Here is a 17,974-nt window from a genome sequence, read left to right on the forward strand (position 1 = left end):
ATAGGCTTGTTTTATTAGGAATAAGCTTAGGGTTGGGTTCCATACATATTGGGCCTTTGATCCTATGTGTTTTGAGGGTAATAGACCACTTTTATGGGTCTAAAAGGGAGGGTCTAAGATTGAATACGGGATTCAGTGATTTGTTTCCTTTTTCTTTAGTTTCCTTTTTAGATGGGGTTATTTAGTTTCTAATTTTCAGTCATAAATTAGTTTCTATTTCCAGTTTAGCAACTAAAGGACTTTCTATTTTGTAAGTTTCTATTTTCAGATTTAGTAACTAGTTGAGTTTCTAATTCATAGTTTCCTATTTCAGTTTTTGGAAACTAAAGTTAGTTTCTATTTCATGTAACCCCTATCACTGTTATAAATAAAGATGATGGCTCTTTTAATGAGCTACGATTTTTACAATTCAAAACAAAGTGAAGCTTCATGCTGCTGCCGCTGGTTTCTCCATGGCTAAACCTTTGTGTTTGATCAAGGGTTAGGGATTGGTGTGTGATCCGATCGACTCTTTGCGGCGAGAAGTCCAAGAGGTTCATCTTCAAGTGTTCTTTTTCTTCTTCAAGTTTTCTTCTTCTTATTCTACAAGGCCCTTTGATTCAGTCTCATCTATAAGGAGGCTCAATACTAATCTGAGCATAATCAGACCAGCCGATTGTGAAATCTGGAAAGTCTCCTATTCTGGCCGATTCTGTTTCCTGCCCAGAATTCTGATTCTCTTGATACTGTGTGTTGTTACTGGTTGCTGATCATATACTTCACTGTTTATGCTTGTTAGTTGAAGAGTTCAACCCCTAAATCCTTGGCTGTTATTCTGTTTCAGAATTTCTGAGTTGTTGAAATCGATTGCAAGCGTCATATTCTGTTATCTCGGTTTTTACCATCATACTGTGCTTGATTTATTTGGGTAATTTGGTTGTTCTTTGGTTTACAAGATCCTGTTGTTTGGGTCTAGTTTGGCTTGTCAAATCTATCCCTACATTAGGGTATTTCCTTATTTATGAATAATATCTTAAGTAAAAACATTTACTTAAATGATATTTGGCATAAATAAGTGCCAAAAAATGAAAATTTCCACTGTTTCCCCAAGTTTCCCAAACTTAGGAGAAAAAATGCATAAGAGAAGGTCAAAATTTCCCATGTTTCGGTCGAAACCTGTCGAACCATGGGAATTTTGGTCAAAACAGGAGATTTTTTAAAATCCCCCATGGTTTCGTTTCGACCTATGTCGATACCTGCGAAACATGCAAAATTTTGCACGTTTTGCTCGAGTTTACTAACCATGCTGTAATATACCCAACATATCTACGTGAATCATTGGAGAGGTAACACAAACGTGACCACATCAAATAATTGCTCCTATCTAGTTTGACAGAGCCCATAGGGGACGAAGGAAAATCATTATAAGTCCCACGGCTAAAAAAATTCCAATTGATGCAGTGCTAAGGTCCGACATAGTTACCAATCAAGCTTAGAATACAGGTTCAGGCTAGAACTTGCCACAAACAAGAGGAGCCATGACCAAGATCTGAATTATCACAAGGAGGTCGTAAAGCCCTTGAATATATAAAGCATCAAAATCAATATCAGGAGAAACCCTGAAGAAAATCGGTGAATAAAGAAAAATCCTAAAAAGTCGATCTGGAAAGGGGGTCTCTTAGATCATGGTTGAGGATCTAAGAGACCAAAACGGAGCTAGCGGTGGCCCTTGGTGGTTTAAAAAAAACTACCTTGGCAAAAGGCAAGAAAAGAGAGAGGGAGAGAGAGAGAGAGAGAGAGTGAGAGGGGAAGGTTACAATTAGGGTTTGGATCCCAAGGTCGACCCCCGCTCTGATGCCATGTTGAATTGTGAGGAATGATTGACTATCTACTGAGTACTGACAGCCCTACTTTATTTATAATAAGCGAAATAAGATACAAGTACAAGAATGTCCTCATATGACAGATTTACCCTTATTCCCATATTACAATAGAGTGATTTTCCTAATTAAGTCAATATCCACATAACGGATTACAGTTTCCAATTTGATTTCTCACCAATTTAATTTCAAATGTTGAGAATGCCAGAATATTAAGTTACAAGTTACAACACAAGAAATTAACTACTTTGGTCCATGAAAACGGTAATGCCCTAAATTTATAACTTGTTAGCTGTTTTTAACTTGTAGAACCTGTTTGGAAAATGGGATATTCAAGTATTGATGTGTATGTTATACTTTAAATAACTTAACTTGTGGGCCTAGTTAATAGCTAAAGGTAGGTTAGCCTAGTGTTTGGTACATTATCTAACTAGAGGTCCTAGGTTCAAATCTTGTTAGTAGTAAGTAGGGGGGAGAAGAGTACTAATAGAGGAAAAAGAGGAAAGATAAAAGAAATTTAGGTAAAAGAAGGAAAGAAAGAAAGAGAGGGGAAAAGGGAAGATCGAGAGATAAAGAGAGGGGAGAAAGAAAGAAAGAGAGCTGGAAGGAGAAAGAAGACTTGGGATCAAAGAGGAAGCCAAGGTTTAAGATCTCGCTCTCGCCCCCGATCTCGTTGATATAAAAAAGAGAGATCCGGCGAGATCTCCGAGATCTCACCGAGATCATGTATTTTTTCCCGATCGACTCTATGGTTAGTCTCAGTGGCCATATAGCCCTTGTAGCCCCTAAAACTTGGTATTTACCCTATTGTAGGCCTCCTAAACACAATGGAAGCATCAATTTTGTAAAAATCAAACCTAAAATAATACTTTGACTTTGTACCCTATTTAAGTAGTCTCCGACTCTGCGGACCCTTGGCCAGTATGCTTTATTCCACAATCCACACACTCTACAATCAACACATGAACAACATAATCATAAGAATTTAAAATACATCATAGATAATTACTTGTTTAACAATTAACATTGATGATTGATGAGTCACATTCACATACATTAAAAAATTTAAAGTAAATCCAAATGTGGATGAGGAGGTAATATTCTTTACTCTTTAAGCTTCAATGAGTATAGAAATGGAGATCCTCAAGCAAAAGCACCAAAATCTTTGTTCTTTAGTGTTTTTTCTTCAAAAAAGTAGTGAGAGAGGAAAGATTTGGCAAGATAGAGTCGAGATTTCGAGATCTCGGTCGAGTTTTTGTACAATTATAACTCTCCGTACATGTCGTCTCACCTTTTTGAAAAAGATAGATAATAATGAGATCCAAAATCTTAAAACATGGAGGAAGCATTGAAGAATCATCCCACTTGTTATTGGTTTCATTAAACCTCTACTATGAGATTTCTGGGCTGAAAATAGAACCAATATTACCGATGGGAGGCTGCTGGACTTTGCATCTGATTGATCTTCCATCTTGTGTTTGGTCCATAACATCGGGTTAGTCAACACTCTTGTAAATTTCTTACCTTGGGACCCAAATCAAACTATCAAGTAATCCCTATATGGAATTCTTTACTTGGGACCCACTATGGGACGCAATTCTAATCTAATTTTATTCTACATGATAAGAATTGATTTTAGCTAAATAATTCAATGATCCAGTTGGACTTGTCACCCAAAATACTATTAGGGTTTTCCATGGAACCCAATAATGTTAAGGGCTTTCTTTGGGACCCAATACTGGTCAAATTTAGATGAGATTTTAGAGTTTTGGTGTTGAACCTAGGAGGGGTAATCGAATGTAATTTGGGGCCCAACGAAGGTCCCTAACACCGATTCTTGGTTGGATCTTGAAAAGTGTCTATTCTTGACCAAATCTTGATTTTTGAATTTCTTTAAATCTAGCCATGGGTTAAGGCCCATATTTTGACCATAGGTTCCCTTCCCATTGAGTGAGAAACGAACCACTCTAGGAGAAGATCTGACTCTTGGTTTGTGTGTTACTTAAACCCCTGTGAAATTGGGAAAAATTGGGAGACCTGAAACTTTATTTCCTAATTACTTTTAATTCAGCTGTTAGCTTTTAGGCATACTTTGGGGGTTAGTAGAGTTGTCCTAGGAAAAGTTGCAATCCGAATTTGGGGAGCATCTGACCGACAGATTGAGAGTAATTTCAGATTTACTGAAATTTGAAAATTACACCTTGCGAATAGAATTCTTATAATTACTCCTAAATCACACAACTGATCACTCTCATCTACTGCAGGGTGATAATACGTGTCATGGGGGATTGATTCCTAGAGTTTGACCTCCATCTGAGAGGGTTGACTGGGTGGATTTTTGACTTTTTGGGTTGACTTTTGAGGGGAAAGTGAGATATTTGAATTAGTTTTGAACTAGGAGATTAATAGGATGCGTACCTAATTGCAAGTGGTGATTGACTTAAGTATTCAAAGCTCAAAAGAAGAAAGTAGGAGACATACAAGTTGAGGAAAGTGAATTATAGTGGGATAACAACACAGGCGTAGTTTGATTGTATGATGGGGAAGTTTGGTATGCTTGTATCGTCAAGATGTGCTAACCTATGCTTAATTGAATTGTGTTTATGCGTGACATGAGTTTATGGAGGTGAATATCATTGTATCATGTGTACTGATGTTAATTCTTACTTGGAGATTTTACATGTGTTCTCACATGTGTGTTTTTAAAGAAGGTGATTTCGTGAAAGTGAGATTTTGTGTAAACGTGAAACGAGAAAGTGTGAGGGTAAATAGACTACTCTGTACCGAAACAGGGATGGGTGTTCCGTTGAGCTATGGGATTTATACCCACTGCGCACAGTGGTGTATATCTAATTACAGAGTGATGATGACAGTGTAATCAAAAATGATATTTTCAAACGACCTCATTTATTAAAAGTATGATTTGAGAAACTAAAATTGTTTGTTTTGACCGTTGTTTTTGTTTGATCATTTGCTCTTACTATTTTCCCCTCATTGGGTTGTTGAGCTTAATCCACTATTTTAATATCATAGATAATTGAGATGGAGGTATGCTTGGAGCGGAATTTGAGGGCGACTCGAAGTTTTATTTGTTAGTTGTCATTTCTATATTCTTATATGGATGTAGTAAAGATAATTATAGGTAAACTCCAATAATATGGATTTTGAAGTTTAACTGGGAAATACCTTAGATTGCCACCATTAGGAGTACCTGAGATTGATGATAATGGTTGATTATTTGGTTTGAGATTTGATTGAAGAAGTTTGTTATGGATGTTTTGTTAGTATTTGTCGATCGTTTGATCAGCATCTCTGAAGGCTGCACCCTCACCTGACATTTGGGTCTAGGTCGTGACAAAAACCATCCTCTACCTCACTCCTCCAAGCTTAAAGAGCTAACCTAAGATCATATTAGTACAAAAAGATCTCCCTATAGAGACTACATCTCACAAAAGTGATCCATTCCCAGCATAAATCCTAAGACCAACCACTCCTTGTTTAGTCAAATCATCAGCCACATCATATGTCAACGATATTACATATGTAAATGATATTGCAGTTTGCACAAGTAGCATGCATGAAATTATCGAAGATCCTCATCTCCATCAGGACCTGATTGAGACTTCGTAGGGGGTTAAATATATTCTCTATTCTAAGCTCTAGTAAACCTAATCTTAGCAATTTAGGTCAACCACAAAAATTATGCACTGCCATCAAACTATATCTAGGGTCCTGTCCCGTTATTTTTGGTCTCTTACAACTAACAGGAACACCAAGAGAATAAAATACTTAATGGAAGTCCTCAAATTACTCTTAATTGTGCAATTTTGAAAACAAAAATTAAGGAAGAAAATACCTGAATGTAATGATGAACAACTATCTCATAATGCTCCTTCAGACTAGCAAAATAGACCAGCTCATCCACTCTACCATAGCTGCAGATGAGAGAAGAATATAAACAAGAGAATCAAGAATAAATTGCATCGATCAGTGAAAGAAATCCAGAGGACTACTTATCAACATCTAGATAAAAATGAGTCTTTACATCAGTGTTACTGCGATGACTTGTATCGATTTATGCAAAAAATTGAGCCTCAAATACTACGAGCTTTAATACCCAACCAGAGGGAAGAAAAGTAAGCACCAAAAAGTAGGAACACTCAAGATAAGGAATTAACTCCAATGACAATTCCATCGCAAAAGGACAGAGTATGATTCACAGTCCAAACTATGTCCAGCCAATGGTCTAATAAAAGAAAGCCATACTAATATGGATTACGACCCAAAAAGCACTAAGTACGAAAAGAATAGGTAAATTGACTATGACTAAATCATAGGACTTTCCATAAATCAGATTTTGTTACCACTTTTCCTCTTGCAGCTCGAATAAAAACCATAAAAAATCTGGTGAGTAAAAGCAAGAAATACACTCTGGAACCATAGTGAAAGCTCCTAAAACTTAGAAGAATATATGATAACAAATATCCCAACAATACAAGCCATTCCCACCTCAGAATATTCTTTTGAGAAACCATCATGAATCTTCATTCCCGATAAAGCAGTTTTTATCATGCTAAAAGTCATCCTCAAACTCCAAGGAATTCCCAAAATAATAATGGAAAATTATCACAAACATTCAAGATGACTTTCCAGTTTCCATACCCGGATCCTTCACCCTTCTCTGAAGACTCGGATTTCTTGCAAATCTCCAAAGGCATCTGCAACTGAAATTGTCCATGGAAGAAACAGTCCAGAAACAAGGACTGACAATACCGAATTCCAACCTACAAAGTGATGTAGATCGAGCTTTCAAGAAGGGTCCTACAAGGGACACTCAACCAGCTTTTGGGCCAGTTTCATGGTCTGGTTTGTGAGTACTAGATTTTCTCCTTTTGCCCTGAAATTTCCAGAGTTCATGTCTATTCAATTTGTCCCTGTTTCAGCCTATTGTTTGGGGGTTTGAACCTACATAAATACAAACCAAACCTAAATTTGAGTCCCTGTGATTGCTAGTTTGCTGGGTTTATATCTGTAATCACTGCTGGTCTGTTTCAGTAACCGATCTCCTGGCCGATTATGTGTTTGGCTTTAGTTGTTTAGTGGAATGTCAACCTTGATTTGTGTTGGAGTTTGGTGATATATCTGGGGTTGGTACACCTGTAACCAGCCTTACGTTACAAGTTTATCTATCATATAATCACACTGTGTTCCAAACCAAGTACTTCTGAAGTTCAGCAAGCTTATTAGCTACCAGGACCAGAATACAAATAGGGAAAGGAAACAAGTCAGAATCTGGCAAGGCTGCTCTATTTCCTTCCCTTCAAGTTGTAAATTGCCTTTCCCTGCGGACAGCTCACACTTTAACTGCATAATGTCCAGACCACGCTAAGCTATATTAGGGAACCACAAAAAGCCCAAATTTGAAGGATGTGCTCACTTGCACTCCAAACAATTCAACTAATTATCAATAAGATCAGTAACAGTTATCATGGAAAAACAAAGAAAATGGGAGCACCCAGAATGCTTTAAAAATAAACAAGAATTTGGAAACCAACCACAAAACTTTAGTTCAATCATTTCTAGCAAAGCTGAAACCTATAGTGAGGACATAAACCAACAAAAGAACTTGGGAAAACAATAGAAGGGGGAAAAAGTCATCATTCAAGTAAAATATTTCTTATCCATATATTTCTCAAGTTTCAGCAAAGAAAAGAGGATAGAAGAAACAAGACAAGAACAAGCTGGAAAACTCATGGAAAAGCCTTACAACAGCCCACAAAATACTCGTCCAAACCAAGCATATCACCGACGAACCTGCATATCTCAACATCAACCCCATCATCACCATCATTAACAACAACAACAACAGCAGATATCAATGGTTCAATGATCAGCCAGCACCAACCCTCCGAATCGCACACATCTTCTCACCTGTCCCAACCTCATATTCTCACATATTGACCAACAGTATTAGCACCTCCACCACTTTGGTGAAACAAGAATTGCCATCCACATTCATGGACCCAGTTAAAGAAGTTGCAATGCCTGAATACTGCTGCATGTAGTATCGATGGGTTTGCTTCTACGACCTCTTATAGGACCCCATCCCCATCTCTAAAAGGCCCAACTATAACAACCTCTGCTTCTCGCATACCCACCAACAGCCTTGGCACCTCCTCCACTTTGGAGAAACAAGTATTGCATTCCACATTTATGGACCCGGTTAAAGAAGTTGCAATACCTGAACATTGATGCATGTAGTGCCAATGGATTTTCTTCTATAACTTCTTACAAGAACATGTCCCCATCTTTGAAAGGCCCAACCCATAACATAACTACCCAAAGCTTGTTTTTAGCCCATTGAACTGCCACCAGCACCTTGTGGACCTTCTAGACTTACATCTAGGCCTCCATAGGTAAAGCATAGTCCAACACAACCACAGCAGTCTCAATCCATCCTTTTCCTGTTATTCAAAACAATAATCACAAAAGTACAAGTTCCAAAACTGCTCACAAGATATTTCTTTTAGATGCCATTCAAAAACTCCTTGGATAAACAAGCCAATCCCAACAAGTACAAACAATGTTAAAGCATAGTCCAAGCAGCTTCTTCTATTCCCCAATTGCCCCATCCTTATAGTTCATCAAGGATATGTTCTTCTCATCTTTACAACCTTTAAATCTGGGTTGATCCCTTCATAAAACCTACTCAGCAGGAAAAAGTAGGACTCCTACCGATATCCACCATAAATTATTAAATAAATATGAAATTTCAGATACACAGATATGGCTGCTCCACATGGAATGAACTTTTCGGGAAAACTGATAGAATCACAGAAGCCAATTTTCTCTCCATTGGATAATATACAAAATCAAATTTATTTTACAGCATGCAATCAAGAGCACAGTGAAAGATCTATGATTGCTTCCAATCTTAAAAAAGAAATGCACAGTAAATAAATTTAAGAGGATGATAGGCCCAAGGCCTGAAAAAATGTCTCAGCATATTGTGTAAAGCAGGTACCATAGAAGTTCACCTCTCTAATAGTCTCATTGTTGTTGCATCATCAAGTACATCCTTGCAGTCACTTAGGAAAGCACGGAACTCCTGAATGACAGATTGGTACTCTAGATTCTGATTCCGTGAAGCTGTGTCATCCTCCAAAAGCAGTCGGTTGATCTAGAAAATCAGAATATGTGGTTTGGAAATTATTTCAGCACTAACAGCAATACCTTATTTACTAAACCATGATCTTGCTATTAGAAATCAGTGTTCAGAGGGGAAGAATTGAAGAAGACTTCACATGCATCAATTGCAATCATAGTTGTTACAGTGCCTAGGCGAACTAAAACCGTCGAGGGGGGGAAATTAACACGACACCAGTAAGGTGCAAAGGCACTGCCTAAGTGACCAAGGCGTCAATCCAGACAAAACCGCCTGGACGCCTAGGCGACGCCTTGACAACTATGATTGCAATTATTGTTAAATTCAGACAAATTGCTTTCTTCTAAGTTAATTTAGACAAGTAAGCCTGAAAATAAAAGGATTTCAGTTATTGGGGAGGACGAGATAGGTTGAAAAACTAATTTTCCTCAAATTCAGCATTACTCTAAATGAAAATCATAGTTAGGTTCAGAACTTGCATAGGATATTGAGATTTCTTGGGGACTTTAGTTGGGCTGAGATCAATCTTCAAAATATTATATATGAGGAAAGTATTTTAGAAAGTTATTCTAGGAGGTTCAACTGTGAATTCAGGAGATCTCCATCTACTTATTTGAGATTGACTCTTGGTGCTAGTGTGAGATATCCACGAGTGTGGAATTCGGCGGTGGTCATCAGCGAAGAAGAGATAGGAGGCTGGATAAATTTCAAAAGACTTCCCCATCCTCATCTTACAAAAGAAAAAAATCAGAAGACTACTTATGGAAAGCCAGATGATTCATGAGATTAAGATATGGTGTGATGGGTCAGTGGTAGAATACAAATGTGGAAAAGAGAATGAGAGCACCTGCTAGTCTCTCCTCAATAATGGACAGGTTTGCCAGGACCACATCTGTGCTTTTACATATTATGACCCCCCCACCACACCCCCAAAAAAAACCAATAAATAGAAACGAGAAATACATAGAATTGATACCAATAACACATTCCAACCCCCTGTCAAGATGGTGCCTATAAATTGCACATGCCTAGGGTGAACAATGTGAAAATGCATACCTCTACTGCATTCTATCAACTTGTCAACAAGCTCATTTATTTTTCATCCATTGGATGCAAAAATGACCAAAACTCAAGTTTAAGTTCCTTCGCAGAAGCATTCACCCGCAGGATGCAAACATGATCAAAAGCATCCTCAACCATATAAACAATTTCTAAGGTCCACTGAGAGAGTATTGATTTATTACCAAATTTAAGCCAATAGTATGATAAAGAAAAAACGGCGGATGGGATGGGGCACACAACATCCAATTTATGACACCCAAGCATCATGAATAAATAAATAAATAGAACCTTGTCCAAGTACAACTCAGTAGCCCAAGTGGAAATCATTGTGATTTGGCATTTATCATCCTTAGCAAGATTATCAAGCTTCCTTAGTAAGAAAGTTCTCAATGCATCCTGCAGGAAAAGAAAAAGAGTTGAAATCAAATAAGTACCTTGCCATTATATTTTAGTGAAGGCAGAGATATTCTAACTACCCAAGCACAACTTAAATCAAGATTACCTTGGCTTAAGCTTCTTTAAGTAAGAGATCATTAGGCAGGTTTGAATAAAAGTTGATCGGCTGTAAAGCACAGACGGCAGAGTAGGGTTCAGGCCTCGTAGTTGGCATAAGGCTGAGTTCAGCTAAGTTGAGTTGTTAAATAGGGCCCAACACCAAGTAATGACATCTTAAATGTTATGGAACATAGCAGGGACAAGGTTGTCAATTGGGCTTCCAGGAAATGGCAGTGATTTTACTTTGGATGAATTCTGCTGCAGGTAGGAATGACTATAGGATGGGGGAGGGCAGGTTTTCCCAATAACAATTCAGACCCACTTATAATATTGCCATCCCTAGTAGCTAGCAATGCCCAGGGGGTCTGAGAGATTTGTTGGAATGGGTTTAGGATGTGACACTTTGTTATTTATCTTCTTTCCCCATCTGGTTTTCTTCAACACAGGGAGAGAAAAGGGGCCGCTTGTTACTTTGTTTGATATCAGGCAAGGTGAATGATTGTCTGTCAAAGGGTTCCTTGGTTGTCTCATTGGTTTTTTTGGGCTCATTGGCCTTTCAGGGTCTTAAGCCCAGCTTTGGGGCAGCTCATATTGTCATCTTTCTACTATACATATACAATAAATTTCAATTTTCAAATATAGAGACTGCCAACATTAAATTCCAGTACGTAAAAACCTGGAAGCTCTAAGTGTGCTAGTAGCACAAGAAAAGGAAAAGCAATCAACACAAACTCCATGTGTTATTATGATTTTTTTTTTTTTTTTTTTTTTTTGGATGAATAAATATGTTATTATGCTACACCTCAGAATGGAGGGGAAAAAATTACTAAGTGATGCATGTTAGTTTTTTTTCTTTTTTTATTATTATTATTTTTTATTTTTTTTGGATAAATAAATGTGTAATGAAGACAGTGGAAGGCCAAAGCAGAGCTTAGTTGAAGGGCACATTTATGTTTTCTTCTAGTTAGTTATCAAAGGCCAACTTGTTTTAGTAGGCTGCCAACCACTTACAATCGACATGACTAGTATGATATTCCTTTTCACTGTCCAAATTCTTGCTTATTTCATCTACTTTAATTCTTTCTAGTTCTTTTCTTTCTTCAAATTTGGTTTCCAACAACCCAACCATTCTCCCATTTCTTAAATTTTTTTCATTACCATGGAATTTCTGTTTTTTATATTTAACTATTGAACCAAAATCAGACCTGTGGCCGCTGTTGTTTATCTTGTTTCTCGATCAGGTTCTTGGAGTTTCAAGAATCTCATCATGTCTGGTCTGAATGTCTGATTATTACTCTTCTTCAGTTATGAGTGCATCATACCAAACTTTAAAGTACTTATTCCATCCTAACCTGCCTCCCTAGTAGGACACTCAAGAAAACTTTATTTCTTTTTATATTCTTTATTAAATTAACATTATACAATTGGTAAGAGAAATTGCTTCTCTCGTACTCACACCCCTTAATACCCTCCAAGGCTCCAACACAGCCCCCAGCCCACACAATTTTCACCTCAACCTTGTCCACTTTCTAAAATTATTTTATTAACCTACCTATATAGGGTTGATCCGTGAACTGACATTTATTTAGAGTGTGTAGTTTTCTTTGGCTCATTAGTACTAATAAATTAACAGCAGAAATGACCTTAAATGTGAGTGAAATGTTGGAATGGGATACACATGGGCAACCTCAAGTAGTTTGGGACAATTCTTAGTGAGTTTCAGTTGACTGTAGTTTATAAAGAAAGCAATCCTCAACTAAATTCTTTATGCAAAAAATTTCTTAAGACGTGACAAATAAAGTAACTAAGCTAGGTGAAAATTCCTTTCACCAAAACAGATGGAACTCACTTAGAGGAATACCATGTTTCTACTATTCTCACAATATTTACTCGCATGAAATTCATAGATGTCACATGGACCTAACTTACAACATCTTCCCATTTCAAGGCATGGTTTCATGGACTATTACCTCTAATGGAAGCTGACAATTGCTTCATCAAGTCATTGACATCAACCTCCCCTCCCCTCTCCTCCCTTCCCTCCCTCACCCCTTAAAATAAAAAAGTATCCCCAGGCCCCAAGATCTACGTTACCTCAACAAGGAACCAATGATGGAAGGAAGCCACAAATAAAGTCCAAAACTAAATTGACAAAAAGAACAAATAGTGCAATTCACTGTAGACCTACTAGGATTGTTCCTTATAATCTGAATTGTCCTTGTTGGTTAATTACCTACTTGTTGAGATTAGTGCTATTCCCAAACAGGGAATAGCGCTAATCAGCACCTACGACAGGGACTTTTTAGTCCTTGTCGAGTTTGTTTGGGGTATTTTGGGGCTTTTCTTCATGTACCTATGGGTTGTTATGTCTTTGTGATGCAGATACGGATGCCCTTTCTTGGTTGGACCAGCATGACCGACTTTGGAAGCCAAGAGCCAAGAAGAACTGGTCCAGCCCAGGGTTTTGGTCCAACAAGGGTTGGAAATAAAATTAGTAGTTTACTTAGTATTTTATTTCATGCTTTTATTTTCCAGACTTGAACGTAGGAGTAGGATTTATTTCCTTGCTTTGGTTTCCTTTTTATAATTGTCTCCTAGTTTAGGCTAGTTTCCATTCCTGTTAAGTTTCTAATTTCATGTTCCTATCTTCCTATATATTAGTTGTAATCGATTGAAGATTTAGAGAGCAATTTGATTATTGAATGAATGTGTGAGTGTGATCCTCCTTTTCCCCCTCTCTACTCTGATTTTCCCCTCCCTTCCCTAAGGGTTCTCCATCAACTTGGCATCAGAGCCGAAGGATCCTAATCCTTCCCCACCTTTCTTCTTCCTTTCCCATTCTCTGTGTCAGCTTCCACCGATACTGAGAACAAAAAAAAAACAAAAATCTTCATACCCATCGTCCCAGCTGAAACCCCAATCCCACCCCTTCAACCCTTCCGAAACCTTACCGAGCCTCTGTTACCCCCGTCTCAACCTCGGACTTCCATCAGCCAAAAAAAAAAAAAAATCCCAAAACCCCCTGCCCTCCGCCTTCTCTGTTCCTTCCGGCAGCAGCCAAAAAAAGAAAAAGAACAGAGAGAGACGCATACCTGGTTTCCGTTGGACCCTGAAGTGTCTCGCCTCCCTTTTTTTTTTCCTCCTCACTTCGATTCCCAACCAGAAAATCCCACCGCCTCCTCTTTCACTTTTTTTTTCCCTTCCGACAGCAGCCGCCGCCTCCTCTCTGTGTCCGACAGCAAAGAAAAAAAAAAAAAAAGGGAAGAAAGCAAAAGGAAGTCACGAAAAAGAAGAAGGAAAGTCGAGAAGAGAGAGAGATAGAAGAAAAGAAGAAGAAAGAACAGCAGAAGAGAAGTCGCAAAGAGGGAGAAACCAGAAAATACCTGTCGATCTAGTCCTTCCATCGCCGCAAGTCGCTTCCAAGCCGTGAAGACCTCCTTCGTCACCATCGGCTCCCGGGGTTCATCCCTCCTCGCATCGGTTCCCCTCAACCAGGCCTACGAAACCGGCGAACTGATTTTCGCCTCTGGACACTCCCACTTCCTCCTTCTCTGTCGGTGACGGTTTATTGAGTCTCCAATTTTATTTTATTTTCTAACTTTTCCACATTACCCCTCTTTTCTCTATTAATTCCTTTTATCTCTATTTGTTTTCTTATTTACATTTAGATCCCTGCCCACACTTGATATCCTTTGTGATTTACTTGAATCTCAAATAATTGCAATTCTGCCCTTCCCAAAAAAAAAAAAGAAGTTATTTCCTATTCTACCATATACTCTTGAGTGCTATTTTGTTAATCATCACCATGGTTGCCAATAGTGAAGTTGTTCAGCAGCTGAATTCTTATAAAGGAGAAACTGAAACAAAATTTGATGCTCTCACTAACATGGTCACGTCCCTAAAAACAATGGTAGAATCTATGCAAGTTTCTATTGATCGTTTGGCGGCAGCAGATAAAAGAAAGAGTCCCATTCAGTCTGGGGATTCTTCCAACACCACTCCACAGGATCTGCCAGTAACACCACCACCACCGCCACCACATCATACACCACCACCACCACCTCCGCCACCATATGGGACTGGTAGACATGATGATGGAGCAGAAAGAGCAGCAATACTGGATGTCCTTGATTTTTTTGGAGACAATAATCCAGAATTGTACCTTAACTGGATTCACAGTTTAGATACATTCTTCAGATGGTACGGGTTGACTGAGGCTCGAAAGATCCTATTTGCAGAGGCCAAACTGAAAGGCACGGCTCGAGTCTGGTGGATCAAGCAACAACAACAGAACCAAACCCGAGGCATTGGTTTGGTCAATACTTGGGCTGAAATGTATGAAGTCATGAATCGGCTATTCTTGCCTTCTGATTACAAGCAACGCATGCATCTCAGATTTGCACAGTTGAAACAAGAGAATTTGACCGTTGAGGAATATGTTGCTAGATTTTATTATTTGGCCACTCGTTCTGACTTTGAGTGGGATGAAGAAGTCTTAGTGGCCCAATTTCACAATGGTTTGCACCCTCAACTTAGTGCTGCCCTTGCATCTAGTCGACTACCTACCATGGAAGACGCCGTACAAGTAGCATATCAGGTTGAGGAAAGTCTGAAATGCCCATACAATTGGAGAAATTTTACAGATACTTTTTCTCGAGGTACTAGTTCCATTTGGCAACAGTCTCCTACCCAAGAGAGGTCATCTAGCAAACCACAGGCAAGTGCTACATCTATGGCCTCTTCACGACCTAGTCGGCCGTATTCTCCACCTCGACATGTCTCTGAAATGTCATCTTCACGGCCTACTCGCCCATACTCACCCCCTCGGCGTGGTTCAGATAAACCTTCTGATTCTTCAAAATTTACAGTTCGGTGCTACTCATGCCATGGATTTGGACATATCAGTGCCCAATGTCCCAGCCGTTTGGTTGCTTTTATTGATAAGGATTCTCTTATACCATATATTCCCGAAGAACAACTTGGTTCTGACACAGTTGATTTAAGAGAAGAGCGTGCAACAGGTGAAGTCAATGACACTCTCAGTGACGATGACCAACATCATTTTTATGTCATTCGTCATGTGTTGACTACTCAGAAGGCCACTGAAAATAAAGATTGGCGCCGCAGTAGTATTTTTCAGAAACGTGTGAAGTGCAATGATCAGTTGCTAACCTTGGTCATTGATGGAGGCAGTTGCAATAATGTTGTCTTTGAAGACGCTGTTCGTAAGCTGGGATTGAATACAGAACCACATCCTAATCCTTACAAGGTTGCGTGGGTGAACAACACTAATCTCAAAATCACAGATAAGTGCTTAGTCACATATTCTATTGGTGGATTTAAGGATACAGTCCAATGTGATGTTCTCTCTCTGAAGGTGTGCCATATCCTTCTTGGTCGACCTTGGTTGTAAGAAAGTACAGCATTGTGGCTATGCCAATACCTATGCCTTCAAGCATGCCAACAAGACTATGAAGTTTCATCCTGCCAAAGATCTCCCTAAAATTAAGCTCAAGAAGATGGTGGGATTATTCCTCATTCAGCGTATTCCTTCAGACGGTCTCCTCGGTCCTTTCCCTAACTCGACGGAGTCGAGTTCTTTTCAAAGGAGGAGAGTTGATGCAGATACGACTACCCTTTCTTGGTTGGACCAGCATGACCGACTTTGGAAGCCAAGAGCCAAGAAGAACCGGTCCAGCCCAGGGTTTTAGTCCAACAAGGGTTGGAAATAAAATTAGTAGTTTACTTAGTATTTTATTTCATGCTTTTATTTTCCAGACTTGAACGTAGGAGTAGGATTTATTTCCTTGCTTTGGTTTCCTTTTTATAATTGTCTCCTAGTTTAGGCTAGTTTCCATTCCAGTTAAGTTTCTAATTTCATGTTCCTATCTTCCTATATATTAGTTGTAATCGATTGAAGATTTAGAGAGCAATTTGATTATTGAATGAATGTGTGAGTGTGATCCTCCTTTTCCCCCTCTCTACTCTGATTTTCCCCTCCCTTCCCTAAGGGTTCTCCATCAGTTTGTTTTGTCTTTCTTCTTGACCTAAGGTTATATATACATAAGAGAACCTGAGATTACATTCATATTGAATTAATCTCAAGTTGCTCTCCATTCTTGAGACTTCCTTTGGTTACTTCATCTTCTTCCCCTCTTCTTCTCTTTTCTCTCTTTTCATTCTTGTTTCTGGTTGTCTAGTTTAGCTACAGCTTCTGAGATTGTAACATGGTATCAGAGCTGCTGTAGTTAAATTAATCGGGTTCCGAAGACAACAAATCTGCTGGTTACAATTTAGAGGTTCTTCTTCTTGGTGCGCAGCCACTTATTGCTGCAACTGCTATTATCTAATCCCTAATGGAGTGATTTTTCCTTTGTGAAGATCTACTTTGCCTTTACTGTTGGAGTAAGTGGCTGATTGCTTGATGATTTGAAGCCGGCGCCTCTCCTTCTTCTATTTTACTCTACCTACATGATGGCGGTCAGGTTTGAGGCTGTTGTTCTTGATTGATTGATCTAGTTTATCCTACCTATATTACTTATTTGATGCACATATGTGCTTGCTGCCAATAGTGCTTATTGATGCTCATGCTTGCTTGTTGCCGATATATTGTATTGATGCCTACATGTTCAGATCTGAATTGTGGTATGGAAAATTGGATTGAATGCTAAGTTTCAGATCTGAATTGCATTACTACCTATCTGGATCCGTTCATCCTATTGCTTGCTAGTCACTCTACTTGATTGTTGATATAGCCAAATTGATCTCTCAGTGGGGAAAGGACACGTGTCGCCCCCGGGACACATGTCGCCCACCAGATAAGGATTCCAAGGACTCAATCACGCTCGATCACGTCGTTTGCATGAAGGGAATATTCCCCACAAGAAGGACGGCCATATTCGAGAAGGACAAAAGGAAAGGCAAGGAAAAACCCTAGACCCGAGGAACCATATAAGGGGGCCGAGAAGAAGGAAGAAGGTCAGCATTCAGACCCTCACCATTACTCCCTTACTGAAAACTGTGCGTTCGACCCTAACTTGAGCGTCGGAGGACTAAACCCGGACAAAGCTCCGGGCCTCTGTCGTCTGTGCTTGTGCAGGACCAACTCACGGGGTTTTTGGCAGCAACAGATTGGCGCCGTCTATGGAAACGACAGTAATGGTGGGGAGAACCTACAACCGCAAGAGGACAAGAGCAGCGTCCAACATGGACATGGGGGAAGAACCTTCAGGGGGGCTTCCTCCCTCGGCGGAGATAGGACGAGAAAGGGGGAATGATGATCGGGAAGTATCCGTAAGGTACCAGCGTTCGGCTGGATATTTAATACGTGAAGACAGTGATCATCAGCCCCCTGCAGCGCAGGAGTACGTGATGAGGGAGCAATGCGAAGCCC

General features: G+C 39.2%; 2 protein-coding genes across 6 annotated transcripts in view; both read right to left on the minus strand.

Moving 5' to 3' along the window:
• The window catches only part of LOC122082428 (trihelix transcription factor ASIL1-like), an 80,899-nt gene that overhangs the window by 15,905 nt on the left and 47,020 nt on the right, over positions 1–17,974 (minus strand). The window lies entirely within an intron of this gene.
• Positions 1–17,974, minus strand: part of LOC122082427 (vacuolar sorting protein 18) — a 53,459-nt gene that overhangs the window by 7,886 nt on the left and 27,599 nt on the right. Inside the window, exons 11-13 of the mRNA XM_042649981.1 lie at positions 10,375–10,482; positions 8,897–9,039; positions 5,716–5,794 (exon numbers count right to left, since the gene is read on the minus strand). Of these exons, the coding sequence (XP_042505915.1) occupies positions 5,716–5,794; positions 8,897–9,039; positions 10,375–10,482 (330 nt within the window). The remainder of the gene's footprint in view (positions 1–5,715; positions 5,795–8,896; positions 9,040–10,374; positions 10,483–17,974) is intronic.

Source organism: Macadamia integrifolia, chromosome 6 (genome assembly GCF_013358625.1).
Source record: "Macadamia integrifolia cultivar HAES 741 chromosome 6, SCU_Mint_v3, whole genome shotgun sequence".
Classification (NCBI taxonomy): Eukaryota; Viridiplantae; Streptophyta; class Magnoliopsida; order Proteales; family Proteaceae; genus Macadamia; species Macadamia integrifolia.